We start from the raw sequence: 22,785 nt of genomic DNA, 5'->3' as shown, positions 1-22,785 counted from the left end.
ACTGAATGTAAGGCCAGACACTATAAAACTCTTAGAGGAAAACATAGGCAGAACACTCTATGACATAAATCACAGCAAGATCCTTTTTGACCCACCTCCTAGAGAAATGGAAATAAAAACAGAAATAAACAAATGGGACATAATACAACTTAAAATCTTTTGCACAGCAAACGAAACCATAAACAAGATGAAAAGACAACCCTTAGAATGGGAGAAAATATTTGCAAATGAAGCAACGGACAAAGGATTAATCTCCAAAATTTACAAGCAGCTCATGCAGCTCAGCTCAATATCAAAAAAAAAAAACCAACCCAATCCAAAAATGGGCAGAAGACCTAAATAGACATTTCTCTAAAGAAGATATACAGATTGCCAACAAACACATGAAAGAATGCTCAACATCACTAATCATTAGAGAAATGCAAATCAAAACTACAATGAGGTATCACCTCACACCAGTCAGAATGGCCATCTTCAAAAAATCTACAAACAATAAATGCTGGAGAAGGTGTGGAGAAAGGGGAACCCTCTTGCACTGTTTGTGGGAATGTAAATTGATACAGCCACTGTGGAGAACAGTATGGAGGTTCCTTAAAAAACTACAAATAGAACTACCATATGACCCAGCAATCCCACTACTGGGCATATACCTTGAGAAAACCATAATTGAAAAAGAGTCATGTACCACAATGTTCACTGCAGCTCTATTTACGATAGCCAAGACATGGAAGCAACCTAAGTGTCTACTGACAGATGAATGGCTAAAGAAGATACGGCACATACATACAATGGAATATTACTCAGTCATAAGAAGGAATGAAATTGAGTTATTTGTAGTGAGGTGGATGGACCTAGAGACTGTCATACAGAGTGAAGTAAGTCAGAAAGAGAAAAACAAATACCGTATGTTAACACATATATATGGAATCTAAAGAAAAAAAATGGTTCTGAAGAAACTAGGGGCAGGACAGGAATAAGGACGCAGACGTAGAGAATGGACTTGAGGACATGAGGAGGGGGAAGGGTAAGCTGCGACAAAGTGAGAGAGTGGCACTGACATATATACACTACAAACGTAAAATAGATAGCTAGTGGGAAGCAGCCGCATAGCTGCTGGGAGATCAGCTCGGCGCTTTGTGACCACCTAGAGGGGTGGGATAGGGAGGGTGGGAGGGAGGGGATATGGCGATATATGTATATGTATAGCTGATTCACTTTGTTATAAAGCAGAAACTAACACACCATTGTAAAGCAATTATACTCTAATAAAAGTGTTAAAGATAAATAAAAAGGAAAAAAGTTTTTTAAAATAAAAATATGAGTTTTATAATGTACCTAAGTCTCTAGATTAGGTACTATCTCATGTTTTTGTAACTAGCTTTTATTTGCTTAAAGGGACAATTTAATAAGTATAAAATAGGAAAAGAAATGGTAAGAATATCAAGATAGCATCCCACTTTTTAAGCCCCAGTAAATCATTTAGATAGGTAGATTCTAAAACAGAACTCCTGATTCTCTTCCTCTCAGAACTGCTCCTTACCACCCTACCTCATATCTAATCCATTAGCAAATCCTTTTAGTTCTTCCTTCAAAAATATATCTTCACCACATCCATCACTACTGAGTCCTTCATTATATGTCATCTGAATAATTGCAATAACTGGATTGGTTGCCTTTCTTTGGCCCCTACCTGCAGTTTGCTAGTCTCCATAGAGCAGGCCGGAAACAAATCAAGTCACATCTTCTGTTCAAAATCCATTTCAAACTTCTAGCACCATTTAAATTGAATTCCAGTTCCTTACCCTGGTCTATGAGGCCCTACAGGGACCAGCTCCAGCTTGCCTTCTCCACCTGGACTTCCTACTGTCCTTCTCCTGTTCACTGTGCTCCAGATGTGCTGGCCCTCCTGCTGGCCCTCCCATTGCCTTCCCCTACACCCTGGTTAATAGAGCCTGTTCCTCCATCCTACCCACCACTTCAGTCTCTCTACACCCTTCCACCCTGCTCAGATTTCTTCAGAGCCACTACCAATATATGAAACTGTACTGTTTGTTTTTATGTGAACTCATTTATTACGTGTCTCTCCCTCTGAAGAGTAAGTGTGACGAGAGCAGGTACTTGATCTGTGTTCACGGGTGCCTCCTTAGTTTCTGCAATACAGTAGGTGCTCAAGAAATGTGCCAAAGAGCAAATGAATATATAGATGAGCAATTTATATAAAGACAGCACCTAGCCTATACTTATTTGAATAACATAGCTATTTCCCTTAAAATAATCAAATCTGTCCTTAAACGTAATTTATTTTTCTAAGTGAACTAGGTCAAAAAAAAAAAAAAGAAAAGAAAAAGAAAAAAGGGGGAGGCGAGGAGGAAGCCTTACTGTGTATAGGTGGCTGTGTTGGCTCTGTAGAGAATACAAGAAGGTATTCAACAAGATCCCTGCGCTTAAGGAGTCTGCAATTTAGTGTCCAATGCAATGCGCCCACGCATGTGTGTGTCCTATAATAACAAGGGAATATTACAGGTAGACAGGACTTTAGGAGGAATGGTGTTCAAGCCCCCCCCTCATTATGGACTTCAGTGATCAAGAAATAATGGCAGCAGCTAGCATTTATTGAGTACGGACCATGGCAGGCACTGTGCCTTGCACTCTACGTGCTAAAAAGTCACGAACTAGATCTTGAGGGTTGAGAAGAAATAATATGTGGAAAAGAGTTCATCACCTGTGACAGAAGGTAAAGATCAGAGGTGACAATATGTGAGGTGTATCTGGAAGGCAGCAGGGAGGCCAGGCTGACCACAGCATAGGTTAAGAACAAAGGAACGGCAGGAGATGGTGTTGGAAAGCTAAAGTGGGCCAGATTACCAACTGTCCTGAATACCAAGCCACTTAGTACAGCTTTCATCCTGGAGCCAAATGGAGTCGTGGGAAGAGACTGACAAGCAAAAATTATTTTATAGCAGAGGTTTAAATTAACAGTCTATGTGTTAGACCCAGACCCTCAGGTGTGTTTGGTTTCATCTACAGTATTTCAAAAAGTTATTCAGCCTTCTAGACAAGGCATGGGAACATTCTATTCTCCCTATCACCTACAACTAAATCATTTCATCTACTACTACTATTGTCTGACTGGCCCCTTTGGGTATCAGTTTGAGACCCTAAGTTTATACAGTGCTAATGTAAGACCATTTGGAGAGGAAAATGAGGAATGGGGAAACTTACTAAGTAGCTATTGCAAAAGCCCAGGAAGAGGCAGTAAAGATATAAATTGAAAGAATGATTTAAATGGAAAAGAAAAGGAGCTGGGTGCAAGAGACATGACAAATAAGAGAAGCATTCATTAATTAGAAAATTTAGAGGGCAGGATGAAAAAGAAAGGCAAAGACGAGACCATCTGGCACAAAGAAAAGATAGGTAATCCCTGGATAATCCTTTGGGGTTCATTTAGACCCTTACATAAGTCCTGGGTCAAACATTTTCCATAAACCCATGAACCTTCTTATGTTATTGGAAGACTATATTTCCTCTTTTGTGAGGAAGCTGGACTTCCCCTGCTCCCCTTAAAAGAGCCATTCAAGAACACCATGATTGCTGTTTCTAAGACCCTCCTTTGTCTAAGATCCAAAGACCAGCTAACTATATGATTTCATAAAATCCTACTGCTTAGTCCCAGCCTCCCCTCTTAACTTGGTAAGAGAATCCCACAGTGGCTAGTCTTAATGTAACTTAAATTTCCTGATCTTGGCGAAGAGACAGAGATGAATATTGCATAGAAGTCACTTAGATTAGACAGCTTCTCTGAAGACAAACTCAAAACCAATTTTGGGCTCTCATCTTTCTCCCCATCACAAAGTTCTAGGTTATGTCCTCCCCTATTGTGTTTCTTGTGAGACAGGTAGACCTGAAGATATCTAAGTAAATGTTGCCAATAAAGACAGAGGGGGTAGGGAACATATTTTGCCCTCTCTCAGATTGAAAGCTTTTTAAAGACCCAAGCAGTAGTAAAGTGGCTTCTTCTCCAGCTATCACATTAGGATATTATTTCTAAAAACAAAAGTCACTTGAATCTGAAGCATTTAAAATAGTTTTCTGAACATATGACATCTCTGCAAACAGATCACACACACATATGTTAAATGAAGAAAAATGAATGGTTTATTTCCATATGGCACATCATGTTGCTAAAATCTGCTCACAAAGGGACCTCGGAATTACATACTATGACTATTTTCAATGTGAATAGATTACTTTTTGTAAAATTTACCCAATACTTGACCTGTTACTTATTTAGAAAACAAAACAACTCCTTCACCCCCACACATGTAACAAACAGCCTACTGTACGCTGAGTGGACTTTTATTACCAATATGAGGTTGGATCCTAATGCCAACTTGAACTTGTATAACATATTTCCTCTCTAAGGTTTTGATGCTAGGAACAGCTAAAGAGTTTAAAGAGAAGACAGTGTAACCCTCCCAGGTTCCAGAACACAGCAAGTCAATGATTTATTAGCATTACTAGGTTCCTGGGTAAAAGGGGTTTGGATTCTGACATTAAAATAAAGTCAGGGGGTTCCCTGGTGGCGCATTGGTTGAGAGTCTGCCTGCTGATGCAGGGGACACGGGTTCGTGCCCCAGTCCAGGAGGATCCCACGTGCCGTGGAGCGGCTGGGCCCATGAGCCATGGCCGCTGAGCCTGCGCGTCCGGAGCCTGTGCTCCAAAACAGGAGAGGCCACAAAGTAGAGGCCCCTGTACCGCAAAAAAATAAAATTAAAAAAAAATAATGTCAGTATATTATGGGTTTTGGGATAAAATTTCATCTTTTTCTAAAAACTGGGATACTCAAATTCAGCAAACAGGTAACACTTGCCACCAGACAACTGTTAGACTGAGGCTTCATACATACAGCATCCTTCTCTGAATTTTTAATCACTGCAACTGTAATATCATGGCACTCGCACAGAAGTTACTCATATAAAAACTACTTAATGAGGGGATAAATAAGTGAATCTCTCTAACTTGCTGACACTCTACATGTGATAAACTTTTTTTCTTAAAAAATCTATGAAATGGGGACCTCCCTGGTGGCACAGTGGTTAAGAATCCGCCTGCCAATGCGGGGGACATGGGTTCGAGCCCTGGTCTGGGAAGATCCCACATGCCGCGGAGCAACTAAGCCCGTGCGCCACAACTACTGAGCCTGCGTGCTGCAACTGCTGAAGCCCATGCTCCTAGAGCCCGTGCTCCGCAACAATAGAAGCCACCGCAATGAGAAGCCCACGCACTGCAACTAGAGAAGCCTGTGCGCAGTAACAAAGACCCAACCCAGCCATAAACAAATAAATAAATAAAATATTAAAAAACCAAAACTCTATGAAATGAGCATAAATGTTTTTGATGCTTTTGTAAAACAGTAGAGATTATACTTTTGATGACAGTATGTCACCTTTTTTACATAAGAAAGAACACCAATGCTTCAGATATTAAGCTATCGTTTTACTTAGCAAAATTACTCTGGTTTTGGAAAAGCTTCCAAAACCTAGAAAAGTTCATTGATACGTCTTTTTTTTTTTGGCCATGCCATGCAGCATGTGGGATCTTAGTTCCCCGACTAGGGGTCAAATCCGTGCCCCCTGAAGTGGAAGCCCAGAGTTTTAACCACTGGACTGCCAGGGACGTCCCCCACATGTCTCTACATTAATGAATTAAATTAGTGTACATATTTTCAGTTCTCTATGAGATTCTATACAAAAACTTCACTTTATGTGATGAAGCTAATTGTTTAAGAAAAAACACAACAGACACTTCCACCGTGCTGGTAATGGTTATCAAGGCCAAGTTCCACTGAAGCCAGAGCTGAGCAATGCAGAAATGACAAGAAAATGAAAGCAGAGATACAAGAAAAAAGGGGAAAACTGGCAATGAGAGAACGTACTATTATATTCTACCATAAACACAGTGGTAGAAAGAGTGAAAAGCAGTAAGGAAATCTGTAAGGGGCAGAGTCACTCACAGGAAGAAATGATAGATTTGGGAGAGAAGGACTCACAGGATAGCACAGTGATGTGGAGAAAAGCAGGCTCAAAAGCCTCAGTGGTTCCTGAGGGCAGGAAAAATATTATTCGTGAACATTATTTAGTTATTAAGAAATTATGTTCTGTATCCTATATTCACAAAAGTATGCACAAATGTGGCAGCAGAGAGTCCCCAAATGCCAAGAACTTCATCTGACTCCTCACTTATCCTCAGCACCTGACACATGAAGATACCCCTAATACAATTACATTGAAAGCACGAAATAAACAGTGTTTGGATTAAAAAGAAGTTTGTACTTATAAGCAAACCCACTGTTACCTGGACATTTTACTTAGCTCAAAACTTCATTCTTAGGGTACTAAGGAAGTAGTAAGCATAGTGATTTCCAGTTTTGAAATTTTAAAAACTTTTCCTGACACAGGCAGATTCTATTAAAGGTATATTTTTCAGAACGGAGAAGGAAGTATTCAGAAACAATCTGTTTAGCATTATCATAGGAAAGTAAACTAGTTTTGTTAGTCATATGTAGCTTTGGGGTTTTTTAAAACAGTATAACTTAACAGACCAATAGATTTTTAGGAAAGGGGACCATCATGTATAAAAAGTAACTTCACAGGAAAGACAACTTTAAAATGTTCATACATATAATTTCCACCTCTAGCTAGGTGTTATCTACAGGAAAAACCGACATTACGAGTTTGAGGAAGGACTATTCCATTTAGTTGTAGTACAATGTTAATTTAACAGTAATTCTACACCACAAATGTCCTTTAAGGCAGGGAGACTCAACAGGAGTACTCTGGTTCTTCTTCACAGTTTATACTTAAAAAAGTAAAATTAGACCATACATAAGGTCAGCTTGATTCAACTTGAAAATAAGCAGTCAGATAATGGTAACTTTTTGGTATTACAGCTAGATTTGAATATGGTTGTGACTTCTGCCTTGATAATTCCCTGTACCAGAGGTCTGATGAAAATAAAAAAGAGAAGGTCTAGTGTTATACTATTAGCTGTATTAAAAATTTTTTTTTTTACTATTCTTAAAAATTATGGTTTAAAAATATGTATATATATATATAAAACAGAAAACTCTCGTTCAAACCATTTTTAGGTGTACTATTCAGTGGCATTAATTACATTCATAATGTTGTATAACCACAACCAAAACTACTTCTAAAAGTTTCATCACCCCAAACAGAAACTCTGTACTCATTAAGCACTACTAAATAATTTTAAGAAAAAATTAAGAAGAAAAGTCAGTTTATGGAGGATTGACTATAAATGGCAATAAAAAGATCTAGTTAAAATAAACAAAAGAATGACTATTTTATCTAATTTTGTCAAGAAAAAAATTCAGAATAAAAATCATAGTTGATGGAGAATTGACTATAAATAGCAATAAAGGAAGCTAGTCATAACAGTAATCATCTTAGAAAGCTTCCACAGGGTTCCATTTTCATATGTATTCTGTTGTCTATTTCGTCTTTGTTACATTTCCATTTTCTACTTGATGGGTTTTTTTTTCCAGTGATAATGCAGAATTAGAAAACAATGGACATAAATTAAATTAAAAGCTTATTTGGAAAAAAATATAAGATGATGAAGAAGAAAAGTAATTAGCAACCTAATTCTCAGAGAAGTAAACAGAATTAGAGAGTTAGATAGTAACTCCATAAGGCTGATAACTGGTGGAGTCAGTATTTGAACTAAGGCTCTCCAGACTCTGCTCCTTCCACTATGTCAGGCTGCCTTCCTGAGGCGCTATAGTTTTGGTATGGCTTTATTTTTCCCCCCTGAACTTTAAAAAATTGTATTATCAAACAAAGGAGGATGGTCATCTTGATATTCTCTCCTGCCCCCTTTTTTGGATTTTGACTAGCTTAATTACTGTTTAGAGAAACTTTAAAACTTTGAATTATCTGTAATATTTGACTTAGTCAAGCAGTAAGTATTAAGTTTGTTCAAACCTAGAGCTTATAAATCCATTCAGTATCTCCTACTCTTACTGTATTTTAAAATGTTTCCTTCATTCTATTATACTGTTTTAAAGAATTTTAAAATACATTAATAATAAGAAGAAACAGTGAGTATATATTTTATCTTCTAGATGTATGAGAAGAAAAATAAGATTTCCTTACAAGAATGTAACTAATCTTATTTTGTTAATAATTCCCAGGACTGCCAAATAAAAATCATAAGAATATGAAAAATGAGGTACATAATGCTTACTATACTAGAGGCATACGATATAATTTTTGAGGTATAAACATCATGATTATACATAATGATTAAAAATTTATGTTAACTAAATTTCCCCCTCATGTTTGAGGCCAGGGAAAATTTACAAAAACAAGGCAATATTTAGCATATATGTGCTTTCAAATTTCATCATTTTAATCGTATTTTATATTAAATCATATTTATATTAAATCTCAAATTTACCTCTGCAATCTCTATTCTTTTTGCAAGATCATCGAGAGAAAGACAGCTTTCATCAGAAGGCAGGTTCTCCTGTAGACTATAGGATTCTTCTTCAGGAGAAAGATCTTGAAGGAGATCAGCGTCTTCCTCTTGGTTATCTTCATATGAAAGGGAATCTTCAGTATCTTTTAAGCATTCTTCTAAAAGGCTGTTCAAATAGTCTTCTGTTTCCTTACTGACTTGTTCGTGTTTATCTCCCTGTTCCTCTGGGGCCATATACACTTCTGGAAGCACTGTACTTAAATCAGATACTTGATTATTTTCACAAAGTACACTCTCAGAGCCCTCTGAGTCAGTCTGCCCCTGTGGTGATTTTCCATCACTGTCTGTAAGATCAGGTTGCTGCAGCTCATTTAATTCATTGTTCTCAAGTTGGTCTGTGGGCAACGCCTCAGAAGCATCCTCAAGTAGCAACTGGAGTTCCTTTCTTTGCGTCTGTGAGTATTTACCCTCAGAAATCAACGCAGGAGGTATATGGTCAGAGCCTGGTAAAATCAATGGCTCTATCACTGACTCGCTGGAAACCTTAGGGTCTTTAGCAATGCCCTCTATTTCAGCCACATCTTGGCTGGCCTCTGACTGAGTCAGCTGCAAGCGGCTGTCATCCTCACAAGCATGCCCTGAAGAGAGTAGCCCAGACCTGCTCCCTGCCGACTCCAAGGGCAGGGCGTGGAGCTCCAGTGTGGCTTCAGCGCTGCAGAGCGGCTCCTCCGTGTGGCCCTTCCCTGCAGTTACCGGAAGGCTCAGGGGATCTGCCTGCCTGTCCATCTGATTACAGCAGGGACTGCTCTCGCAGGTCTCTCTTTTATGTTGGCTTTCTTTTCCTGATTCCATGCCAAGACAAGTTTCACTCTCTGAAAATGAAGGAAAGCAAGCTGTTTTAAGATTCAAAACAACTTTGTACAGGAGGGAAGAGAAAGGACATGAATAAAATGTGGGACACAACGATATTCTAAACCTCTGAAATGGAAATTCTACCTGATGGATAATAGTGTCTTTAGGTAGAGGAAACATCCTAAACATTTAGTAAGTAATCCTTTAGATATGAAAATTAACAGATTATTCAAAAACATGTTAAAATATGAATATATAATTTAGTCTTCATTATAATTGAAAAAGTCATTTTTTTCAAAGGTTTAGAAGATATTCTTCTGAGCTTTATTGGCTGTGTATATTTAAACGAATATTTTAAAGTGTAGAAAAATTATTTTCAGTGTATTTAAGACATGGTATATTAAATAAATATTTTTACATGATGAACCATGTAATACATAATTTAAAGTGTAAGAAAAACAATACTGGTTCTGATCTATTAAGACTAAACTAAGGAACGTAAGTCTGTTCTGTTCAAATTTATTTAAGCATAATATCTTTAATAATAACATCCTTAATTAATGTGTTGGAAAATTACTTTAACTTCTTAAAGGGAGGCAGTCAAAGGTAGTGGTATAAAGCATAAGTCTTGGTACCAGGCAGAAATGGGTTTGGAATTTTAATATTTCTTTCCATTTCTATTTTAAATAAAACAATTTAAAATACTTTTCTTCCACTTTAAAACTAAAGCATTAAAAACTTTCACAAAATATATACTGAATGCATAAACTAGTAGATAAGAGAGAAGCTTGCTCATGATTGAGTTTTTGGTCGATTAAGCATTCCTAACTACCACAGGAGTTTTAACTTTTTCTTTTGTCATATATTGTTTAATTTATACAAATCATGGGCCAAAGGTTAAAATCAACAGTGAAATATAGTGATGATTATATTCTACCTGGTTTTTCATTTATTGATACTTTAATAATTACCAATTGGCAATGGCAGCACGTACCATACCAAAGAAAAGACAGAACTTAAATGCCATCTTCTGGTTTCAGAGAATCAGGGATGGAGTCTGGCCACCTCAACTCTGCACTGCTGAGCTTATTAGAGTTCGTATTACCTCCCCCAATGCCTTAACTTGAACATCAGATGAGGAGAGGACAAGGAAAAATAGGTCTCTTTTGGGGAGAGTACAGCATTCTTTGTCTTGTCTCACCCCAAGGAATCACTCAAAGTTTGGAAGACTGCAAAAAAAAAAAAAAACACATGGACATTTTAATTCCCATTAGGTTGTCTGCTTCACCATTGAGCTTGCTGGTCTGCCTCTCTGTTAAGATGCGGGATGTCAGAGCAAGGAGGGCCCCTGCCAGATGGAAAGGGGGCCAAGCTCTCCTCCACAAGTTCCCAGTACCCAAAGGTTCAGAAGGCGGCCCTCAAAACACATCCATGGAATTCAGAGAGTAAATAGCATACACACAGGGTGGAGAGGGCCCCACATCAGAGGAACGGGGTGTGCTGTCTCTAGCTGAGGGCCAGTTACCTAAAGGACCACAGATGTCTAGGAGAGCAATTTGGAAGTAAGCGCCTCCTCAGTTGGTCCTGCCGGAGCCACCACACGTCCCCATAGCCTGGATTCTGTCCTATGCACTAATCTAGCTAGCTTCACCAGAGAGCAGACCATGCTCCAAGCCCCTGCAGAGCTGGTGGACAGAGAAGAGCTTTGAATAATGAGATTTAAGTGTTATGGCAAAGTTTGGAATTGAAAAGGACTAAGTCATAAAGAATCAAAATGAGACTATTTAATAGCTATAAGTGACTGAAAAGTTAGAGAATCAGCCTGAGATGCCATTACATGAGTAGAAAGTGACGTGGCTGACTATAGTTACTTAGACAAAATACAGTCACTTTAAGTACCGTTTCTAATGAAGCAAGTGGTGTGTAATAAAGACTACGCATAGGTACAATGTATTACTTATAAATACTGGCCTGAAAACAGTTGCTTCATTCCACTATTAGAAACAATATAAAATATGAAAAGAAGTAGTAATTTAAGATGCAAAGGGCAAGAGTTTCAGACTAGATCAGGAGAGTAGCTATAGTTTGACGCCATATAAAATCTAAGTGATATTTTTAATACATATTCAGTCTCCAAATCACACATAATATATGCTACTTTATAATTTGTTGTATCAAATCATGCTTTTGGGGAAAAACTTAAAACCTGTCCTTACAGGTAATGAAAAACAGTCTGCTGCCTTACCTTCCCATCTGTCTGATTCCTGCTCTCTAGAGGCAGCCAATTTTCAATTCCTTTAGCTGTTTCCTCTCATATTTACTCTCCATTTCTAGATAAGACTTACATTGTTATTTATTGACTTTTCAGTTTTAGAGAACACCTACTGACTTCCTACTATGGAAGAGAGTTAGCTCTCATGGTTCCTTTCCCCAACAATGATGTTTTCTTTCTCCTCCTCTAGCTCCCATTACCATTCAACACAATTCTAGGGCAAATCAATATTCAAATGCTTATGTTACTATGGCTTTGTAAGTATTATTCACAACTGACCCACACTATGTACTCTGATACGTCTTCCTTTCTCCTTTATGCTTTGTTTTCCTTGGTGTTGATAACTGCCTCATTACTTCATTAAAAAAAAAAAACTTTACCTATGTGTCTTCAAACTCTGACAGATGTACAACTACGGCATATGTACCAAGAGGTAATCCATCAGTTTTAAAACATATCCTTCTTGAGTCCCTGACCTGGAACTCCTCTCCAGGGCTGCTACACAGTTATCATCCTGGAATTTCCTTTCCCAGTGATCCTAGGAATTCATTTTGGCTCTATTTTGGAAACCTTGTTTTCTCTGAATCCCAGGTCTTCCTCTTTGTTTATCCTCTCTTAGTAGAACATTTCCTAAGAACAGGTACATGGAAGGTAAACTTTCTAAGGTTATTCACATCTGAAAGTCTTTACTTCTTCACCCCTGACTAAAACTTTGGTTGGGTAAAGTTTTCTAGGTTAGAAATCATTCTCTCTCGCAATTTTGAAGGCACTGCTGTATTGTGTCTAGCTTCCAACAGGCCTCCGATTCGGTAGAAGGGGAATATAAAGGTCTAAATGCTTCTTGTACAGTCTTTTAGCCCAACTTTAAACCCTTAAATTTAGAGGTACCCTCTGTGCTTCCAATTCCCAAACCTTCCCAAGCAGAAATCAACCTTTTCCCTGTAGACACTTAGTTTCTGGCTTTCTCTGGTATGTTAAGCCAGGTGTCACCCATCTATCTGCTTTCCAGCTTCCAAAATTTTCTGGATGTCATATCTGCTGCTGGGTCCTTGCCAGTTCTATCCTTCTGGCTTTCTGCCTTTAAGGATCCCCTTCAGATATTTTAATAGTGTTCTAAAAAGAAAGTGGAAGTAAATGTTTGATCCACTATGTTTAACCAAAAATATTTTCTGAATTTTCTACGAGTATGTATCATAGTATAAAACTTATTGTTAATGTTTCTGTTAATATTAACATGAATTTCTGTTAATTGGTTCTCCTGAACCCAAAGATCTAGTGAGGTAAGTTTACTAAACCCTACTGCATTGACTTAAGATGTACTAAAAAAAAAATTCTACTCTGATGACATAAAAATGGAATAAAAGCTGAGTGTATGACAGATACTTAATAATACCAAATTAAAGAGGTAGTTCTAAAATGAGAAGTTAGACTTAAACCTAAGTTCTAACACATGCTCTACAAATGCACATACCTTTGCGTTACTCTCTCATTTCCCATTCCCCCATGAATTCTCTTTAGGGAAAAATCCCCTATACAATACATGATGTGAGACTAAAGCATTCATGAATTAACACATTTCTTATATTTTCTGAGTATCTCATTAATTATCATCAGGTAAAAACATCTGAGTGATATCAGGCTTGAAAAAGAAATTTTCAATGTTAATATCTATTTTAGCAGATGGAAAGAAATGTGCCTAAATTAAGTCTGAACTGTTGGTAATAGTATAAATTAGTACAACTTCTACAGGGGCTAATTCAAAACTAAAAATGTACATACTCAGTCATCAGGGAAAAGCAACGTAAAACCACAATGACATTCATATCCACTAAAATGACTTAAGAAAAAAAAGACTGACAACATTAAATGTCAGCAAGGACGTGGAACACCTGGAATTCTCATATATTGCTGGTGGGGTATAAAATAGGACAACAGCGTTGGAGAACTATTTGACAGTTTTTTAGAAAGCTAAACATGTACCTTCCCTATGACCCAATGACTCCACCCTAAGTTCTTTATCCAAGAGAAATAAAAACATGTATCTACAAAAAAACCTTCCTACCGTTTTATTCATGATATCTCCAACTTGGAAACAACCCAAATATCTATCAACAGGTGTATGGATAAATAAATTGTGGTACGGTCAAAAAGTGGAATACTACTCAGCAATGAAAGGAAATGAATTAATGATACATACAACAATATGGGAGGCTCTCAAAAAAAAAAGGATGCTGAGCAATTCTACTTATATTACATTCTAAAACAGGGAAAACCCACTGATAATAAGAGAAAGCACTGGGTCGCCTGGGACTGGAGGTGGGAGGGACTGAGTGTAAGAGGCCTGGGAGAAAGATTCTGGAGTGATGAATGTGTTCCATATCTTGACTGGGGTAGTAGTTACATGAGTGTATACAGTTGTCAAATCTCATCAAATTATACACTTCAAATGGGTACATTTTATTGTATGGAAATTGTACTTCAATAAAGTTGATTTAAAAATGGGAAGGGAATGATAAACAGAGAACTCAGGATAATGGTTACCTCAGGAATGGAGTGAAGCAGGTGATGGGATAGAGAGGAACACAAAGGTAGCTGTAACAGAACTGACAATTTAGTCCCTTGTTAGGTACAAGGTTCACAGGTCTTCATTTTTCTATCAATTGTTAAAATGTATGTACGTTTCATATTATTTTTACATATAAAATATTACTTAATAAAATGAATTAAAATATAAATTAATAAAAACACGTGGGCTTCAGGGTCAGAAAAATAGGGTTTAGCTTTGTGTTCTAATTAGTTCTGTTCCGGAATAAGTCACTTACCTTCCTTGAGTTTCTTAAAATGATTTAGCCTACCTTAAATTGGTTGTTAGGAGGAAAAGATGAGATAATATACATAAAAGTATTTTGAAAATATAAAATACTACATAACTTACTTGAAGACTTTAATAATGATAGATTAATTAGAAAAGTAGCAATGAATAACACATAGAGAACATTAATGGAATACTAGTAGTAGGGGGTAGTGATAACATGAGGAGGAAGTAGTGGAGGAAGAGTAATGAGAGCAGTGAGCACATATTTTTCTTACCTTATGCCAGGTACTGTTCTAAACTTTAATGAATTACTAATTTAATCCTCATAAGAATCCTATGAGGTAAGAACTATTAATGTCCACCTTTTGGAGCTGAGGAAAGGGAGGGACAGAGAAATTAGGCAACTTGCTTATGGTCACGCAACTTTTTTTTTTTTGGCTGCACCATGTACCATGCAGGATCTTAGTTCCCCAACCAGGGATGGAACCCATGTGCCCTGCATTGGGAGCGTGAAGTCTTAACCACTGGACCACCAGGGAAGACTCTTAGGGTCACACAACTTCAAGTGGTGGAGAGAGGATTCAAACCAGACAAGTTTGCTGCCAGAAACAATGTCTTTAACCACCACACACACAAAAAAGCAAGTTACTTATTATATAAGGAGCTTAAGACCAAGATATGTAGAGAGAAAGAAAAGGGAAAGTCTACACTGTAGAACATGTAAGACATTAGAAATAAGAAATATGGGGTAAAACAAGGACAATATATTAAATACAAATCATTTAAAGTAATATTTTCATATTTCTTTCTCTCATATTCTTTCTTACATTTCTATGTATTTATTCATAGAATAACCAATCTGAGTAGGCTCATTATGAGACATTTGAAATTTTTCCTTAAAAGATATTATTTTATCAGACTTGGCAAGATTTCTTTCTCCAGAATTTAGTTCACACCCTCCCCATAAAATGGCTATTAATGAAATGTCTGCATTGTGCAAGTCTTTGAAAATGCACACAACTTACTTAGCAGAAGTATGCTGTAATTTAATTAGAAACCAGAAGACCCAGGTTCTAGTTGTGAATCAAAGCACCAAGCAAGTGGCTTAAACGTGGTATCTCAGTTTCCTGTCTGAGATAGTGGTGTCTCAGTTCCTATCTCGCAGTAAAGGCCAAGCTAGAAGTAGTGCCAAGCTAGTGCTAGGCAGTGTCAGACTCAAACACTCAGCATGTAATAACAGCCTTCTTCCCAATGTGCACAGCAAAGAGACACATTCACACCCAAACTAGGTGACTATTTTGTGACTTTTTCCCCTAAGATTTTTATGAAGCTCATTGTATTCTGATTTCCAAAATAAAAATGACTGGGAAAAAGAGACAGGAAGAACAGAGTATAGTAGGATTGACCTAAGGCAACCCAAATTTGCCTCATAAGAGAAGAGGGGATAAAATAAGATTTAGGGGGAAAAAAACATAAAGAGAAAAAAGCAAGTGAAATTGCAGGCGTCATCGTCATCATCTTACCTCTTCAGGCACCTCAAGTCAAAAGACCTGATGCTGCCTGTTTACTATCAGGGCTCTCAGGCCCAGGAACATAAAGCCCAGGAATATAAATTAGTACTAAAATCATAAACAAGGAGAAATAAATGCCCTAAAACATATTTATTTATCTTTATTTTCTAAAGTTTTTATAATGAACATACATTACTACTGTAAGAAAAAAAATTTCTAGAAATCTTTAACCTTTGACGTAAGACACAGTGCTATAAAATATACTATGAATGCTATAGAAATATATATGTACAAATTAAAGTATACCATATGTTAGTCAACAAAAAAAGGAAAAGAATAAATTACTATAGATAAACTATAAGGATACAGAGCTTATCTTGATAATATCTAGATTTACAGAAAAAATTTCTGATAAAGTTTGTACAAAAATTGATTTTTTTTAACAGAAAGGGATGTCTGAATACACTACAACCAATTCTATTTCAGAGCTTATTTGTACAATCTTGTCATATTCTGTTAGACACATATAACCACCTACTGAAAACATGAAATAATTTAATGTTTTTACAAGAATTCAGATTTTATCATTCCTACTACTAGATATCTAAAAATAGAATTACACAATGTAAAAAATTCTTGCTTTGCTATTTGTGCAGGAGAGGTATACGCAAAAAAACTCCTTCACAGCAACTCAGATTAACACTTGTAGAATACTTATTATAAGAGGCAGGCATATCTCTTATATCCCCCTGTAATTTAAAAACATACCCGGCTCTTTGGCTGTAGCTCCTCTTTCCTTTGGATCTTCAGATACTATTAACTGCGTAAAGCATTTCCTTCCCAGGGACTTCTGTACAGCTGCTATCTAAAAAGTTTTTTAAAAAGGAGAAGAAGAAAAATAAAACTTTGGAGGAAACTATTACATTAAATTAGAAAGCTGAAAATAATTTGAGAAAGGTTTCATTATTTTCTAAAACAGTCCATACAACAAACATGACACATTTTTCCTATAGACATTTTCAAAGAAAATCTCTTACCTTATGTTTGGATAAAAGAGGACTGTAGAAAAAAAGAAAGAAAAAAAAGAATTAAAAAAATAAATTACAGCAGCAATATGCTTCCAAACAAATGTCACTGAAAGGGCTGTAAAAAAAAAAAAAAATAGAGCTTCTCTGGATTCTAATATTAGCACAGAACATTTCCACTGCTGAAACATTACCACTGGTTCACATAGTTCAAAGTGCAGCTATCTCATGTGTTAATCTTCTTAGATGGCCAATAACTAATGAAAACCTCCATAGAAGCTATAAATACTGAGATTCGGGGGGAAAAGTGTCAACCTTTTGCTAATAATGTATTTCAAGAGCATTTCACAGATATTATTAAAATTTTAGTTTATGTCAGTATAGTCTAAAATTATGGTGGAAGATAATTTTATATGCATTATCCATAGAAAAGGATAACAAAAGTAATCTTTAAATATTATACTTTAGGAAATACCCAAGATAAAAGAATGCATATATTCACCACAAAGCATACACAAAAATGTTCACAGCCATTTTATTCATACAATTCAAATACTGGAAACAAACCAAATGTCTATTAACAATATAATGGATAAATAAATTGCTGCATAGTCATATAATGAATACACACAGCAGTAAAGCAGAGCAAGTTACCATAACATGTAACAACATAACCATGGGCAAAAGAAGCTAGATACAAAAATCTACTCTGTGTGATTACATTTATATTAAATTACAGAACAGGCAAACACACTGTTATAGAACTCAGACAGTAGTTACTTTGGGAGATGGGTACTGACTTTGTACAGAAATTAGGCAGATTTTTGAGGGGCTGGACTGTCCTGTATCTTGGTCAGACTGGTAGTTACACTATGTATCTGTACATGTACAAATTCATCAAGCTGGGTACTTTAATGTATGTATAACTCAAAAATATTTTTTATATTAAAAATTTTAGGAGTATAATTTTGGGAAATTATCAAATTTAAAGCATAAAAATTTGAGGTTTTGTTTACTATACTATCCACTGTTCATTAGCCAGAAATTCTCTAGTGATCTGAAGCAATGTGACTAGCTTTTAAATTGTGTGTTGGCAAGTTACCTTATATTTAAAAAGAGAAAAAAAAAAAAGAAAAAAAAAGTCACGCTCATATTAGGTTAAAAAAATTTGTTTTTAAATAATTAAAACATTTGTAACACATTAAAAAATTATTAGTTCCATGGGAAGGGCAGAAAAAGTGTCTATACTGAAATTGTGAAAGTAAGAAAACAATCTCCACAGTATGGAGGTTCCTTAAAAAACTACAAATAGAACTACCATATGACCCATCAATCCCACTACTGGGCATATACCCTGAGAAAACCATAATTCAAAAAGAGTCATGTACCAAAATGTTCATTGCAGCTCTATTTACAATAGCCCAGAGATGGAAACAACCTAAGTGTCCATCATAGGATGAATGGATAAAGAAGATGTGGCACATATATACAATGGAATATTACTCACCATAAAAAGAAACGAAATTGAGCTATTTGTAATGAGGTGGGTAGACCTCGAGTCTGTCATACAGAGTGAAGTAAGTCAGAAAGAGAAAGACAAATACTGTATGCTAACACATATATATGGAATTTAAGAAAAAAAAATGTCATGAAGAACCTAGGGGTAAGACAGGAATAAAGACACAGACCTACTAGAGAATGGACTTGAGGATATGGAGAGGGGGAAGGGTAAGCTGTGACAAAGCGAGAGAGAGGCATGAACATATATACACTACCAAACGTAAGGTAGATAGCTAGTGGGAAGCAGCCGCATAGCACAGGGAGATCAGCTTGGTGCTTTGTGACCGCCTGGAGGGGTGGGATAGGGAGGGTGGGAGGGAGGGAGCCGCAAGAGGGAAGAGATATGGGAACATACGTAAATGTATAACTGATTTACTTTGTTATAAAGCAGAAACTAACCATTGTAAAGCAATTATACTCCAATAAAGATGTAAAAAAAAAGAAAGAAAAAAAAAAAGAAAACAATCTCCTTTATCTATTTTAAAAGATTCCGTTGTTTAAAACCTCTACAAAGTCAAAAGTTAACCTATTTAACTCACTAAGAATTAGGTTATAATGCAAAATCCATACAAATACTGTTTCAAAGGTTCAAATTGACTAACACAAGAAAATTGTACATCCCAGAAATCTGCACTTGTTTAATCACTATCATGTCCCCTCACCTTTAAAATTCTGAGTCTTCAAATAATGAATTAAAAAAATATATTTAAGTTCTTTATTATTACTATATTCAGTTTTAAAAATCCAACTCTTTGATATAAATCAAACAATTTAAAATTATCTGGTAAATGGACTTTTCCTTCTACAGTATTTTGGTTAAATACCATAGTGCATTCGCTTTCCAGTATTAGACTACTCTTAAAAATGTGTTTTTACTATAACATAGTATAGTAAAAACATAGAAACACTGACAAACATACAAACATTGAAAAACAATTATAATAAAAAATCCTAACACAAATTTTTCCATCTGAATCGCCTAATCTCTTAACCAAAAAGTAATCGAAATTAGAAGTTACATTTAAAAATTTCTAATTAGAAGGTGCTTTGAATTTTGTAAAGTAGACCTTTCGCTGAGTTTAGTGTAAGAAACAGATAAAAGCTGAGAAAGGAACCTAATCATCTTATCAATTTTAATTTCTCCAGTTGAAAGCATTAACAAAACAAAGAAATGAATCTTGTATTTCAAATATTCAATGCTACAGTGCTTCTTCAATATTCTATTCAAACTCATTGTAAACAAATACTGAAGTACTTACTCTTGATGTGTTGTGCAAAATTTAGCAAGCCGTTCAAAATCCTCACCATTAAATCCTTTTTCTGAGTTCCTCAAAGATGTAACTGTATGTGGTTGTACAGTTTTCCATTTTGTTTCTAAATTTAAAATATTTGTTAGTCACTGGCTGTTACAAAACATGTTTAGGAGGGAAAAAATAGATAACTGGCACCACTGATAAAGATCATCATGCAAAAGTATCTTCTCAACCCCAAAGTTAACACAGAAATAGCTAAGTGATTACTTTTCATTCTAAGTAAATATTATCCCAGAGACTAAATTAGCCAATAGGGCATACAAAGGGATCAGAATAAATGCAAACAGTTGCAAGTGTTCTTTTCTTGGCACTGATATGAAGAACAAAATACAAAGAGAAAAATTTTCTTACAGTGACATAAACTTGTGCTAAAAATGCTACTTTCTTTGCAACATTAACTTGACTAGAAACGTCTATTTCCTAAAACTAGGTCAAATATGTTAACTTTCTAGAGAGCAACTTGTTAGATTATTGATAATTCCACATTCTGTTAGTCTGTACTCACCCCACTGTTCTTGAATGGCAGAAAGATTTGCGAGCAATTGCTCATGATACAGTCGTTCGAGCTGAATGAATTTCATTGCTTTCTCATCTGAACAGAAAATTTGAGGAAAATAGAAATCCAGCCTAAAGAATAATGTCCTATATCAGTTGATAAATTTGAAGCTTACCAAAAAATGAGAGGACTCTAAATACTTTTAAATTTAAACAAAACTTAAGTAAGGTTTCTTGGTTCTGAAGTAGGTAAATTTTAATGTAGCGTATCATGCAGTAGCTACCTGGGTTCTATTCTATCAGCAAACAGTAGAAATAAAAAGAAGGTTTTAACGTTCAAGGAATGGCTGCTTGCTAACAATATCTCTAGGAGAGATATAATATAATTAAATAAATTAAATTTAATTATTAAATATAATTTAATTAGAAATAGGACCCACGTGGAATCCTGTATCTAAGTGTCCCCCCCTTTTTTTCTCTCCTTAAATTACCTTCTGTCAAGCAACTATGTTACCCTCTAGTCAAATGTTTGTTTCTGATTTCAACTGCCTGTGATCCTTTACTTATTTCTCACCGAACACTTAAAAAAAATTAACCTGCCACAGTGATTTTCATAATTATGTGCTTCTACTTTTTTGGTAGATTTTCTTATAAACTGCTGTCTTCTCCATCTGTATCACACATTTAGCATCACATGAGGTCATAATAAATTGTGCAACTGTCTACCTTCCTTTGGGCCATGTTCTAAATGTTGACCCAGAAAGAAGGAAGAGAAAAAACTCACTGTTTTAGCTTTTTGTCCTTCCCATGATCACTCAGAGGTTTAATTCTCTCTCTCATTTGTAGTCTTAAAGATATGCCAGGAATCATAAAATAGGTCACGGAGAAGCAGAGACAATTCCATTTTCCTCTGTGCATGGCTTAAAAGTATACCAATGTTTCTCAAACTTTACTGAACATAAAAAGTATTTGAAAATCTTGCTAAAATAGAGATTCATGGGTCTGATCCCCAGAAGCTCTGATTCTAAGGCCCATGAATTTTCGTTTCTAAGAAGCTCCCAGGGATGCTGATGCTGATCTGAACGGCACTACATCATACTCATTATTTGGGTAGCTCTAGCTTCCTTTCCATAAGAATTTGATTTCCTACATACTTAGAAATGAACTGCCACTGTCTGAAGTTTCATTTCGTAGTTTGCTGGATAGGGTTCAGGATGATAACGGCTTATCCCTCAATCTGTGGTGAAAGTCAATAAGGTTAGGAGGAAAAAGAAATCACACAAATAGGGAAATAGAGATACTTAGGATACATTCTTTCCAGAGAATATATTGGGCCATCTTTCAAAAACAATTTCAAATGAGGAAAATTTAAAAGCTAAGGGAATAAATCTTTCCTATACAAAAGTTGACATGCAGTCTCCTTTGAGAACATTTATTCTGTTTATTACTAGTGAAGAACTCAATCTTCCCTTTACTGATATATAGCTACAATAAGACAGTTATGAGATTTACTATGTATAATACGCTTGACAGACTCTAACATACGAATATTACTTGACTTGTACTTCTGTTTAATTCAAAAGAAAAAAAATTCAATGGGTTGTTTTTTTTGTTTGTTTGTTTTTTGCAACATGCTTTCCCCCCTCCCCCAACACACAAATATTTAGATTTTGGTAAAATTAGGGCTTGTTCATGGGAGGTCAAATTTGGGTGCTTCTAGAGAATTTTCTGGAGTGACAAATTCCCTACATCTTGTTTTCTGAGATGGTTACACTGGCGCATACAACAATTAAAAACCAGTGAAAACAACAGATTATACATTTCATTGTACGTAAATCTCAGTTTTTAAAAATGGGCAGTTCTCTAAGAAATCTGTGAATTTCTTCTTGTAATTAAGAAAAGGATACAGTCCTCCTCCTGGAAATAGGACTCTGCTATCTGTTAAAAACAAATTAAAAAAACAGAGGAAATTAAATTAACATTTGGATGAAAAGACAAATTTAGAAGAAACCAAGACCTTGAAATTCTCAAAGTCTTTGATATTGAACTAAGAAAACTCTTATTTAACTACATTCACCAGTTCAGAAAAAAATCAGACTGTAGGCACAGGACACATTTCTGAAGTCACTTATCTCAAGAAAAGCAAACATAGACATTCTTTGGTCCATATACAATCTCATTCTTCCTACTCTATTTCAAGTCAAAGCAAACATCACTGATTCATTAGAGTTTACAAGTAAGAACTCTAAACAATGAGGGAAATGCTACTGAGGCTTATAAAAGTATATTATGAGTGAAAGGATGACTTTATCGTAAATTAAAAAGTTGAAATATGTCATGTCACATGAAATCTTAAAACCTATTCATTTCATTTCTGTTTCACAAACTACCTCATGGGACACTGATTTTTCATTCTTTTTTGATACTTCAGAAAAGGACAGAC

General features: G+C 35.8%; 1 protein-coding gene across 5 annotated transcripts in view; it reads right to left on the bottom strand.

The window, feature by feature from the left end:
* The window catches only part of CNST (consortin, connexin sorting protein), a 125,299-nt gene that overhangs the window by 27,125 nt on the left and 75,389 nt on the right, over nucleotides 1-22,785 (bottom strand). For all 5 annotated transcript variants that reach the window (XM_033430337.2, XM_049713540.1, XM_012533602.3 and 2 more), the window contains 6 exons: nucleotides 22,250-22,280; nucleotides 20,353-20,439; nucleotides 19,794-19,908; nucleotides 16,987-17,008; nucleotides 16,718-16,814; nucleotides 8,479-9,371 (listed from right to left, as the gene is read on the bottom strand). In XM_033430337.2, the coding sequence (XP_033286228.1) occupies nucleotides 8,479-9,371; nucleotides 16,718-16,814; nucleotides 16,987-17,008; nucleotides 19,794-19,908; nucleotides 20,353-20,439; nucleotides 22,250-22,280 (1,245 nt within the window). The remainder of the gene's footprint in view (nucleotides 1-8,478; nucleotides 9,372-16,717; nucleotides 16,815-16,986; nucleotides 17,009-19,793; nucleotides 19,909-20,352; nucleotides 20,440-22,249; nucleotides 22,281-22,785) is intronic.

This window comes from Orcinus orca, chromosome 1, assembly GCF_937001465.1.
Source record: "Orcinus orca chromosome 1, mOrcOrc1.1, whole genome shotgun sequence".
NCBI lineage: Eukaryota > Metazoa > Chordata > Mammalia > Artiodactyla > Delphinidae > Orcinus > Orcinus orca.
Note: the sequence above shows the minus strand (reverse complement) of the source record. Positions and strands in the feature narration are given on the sequence as shown.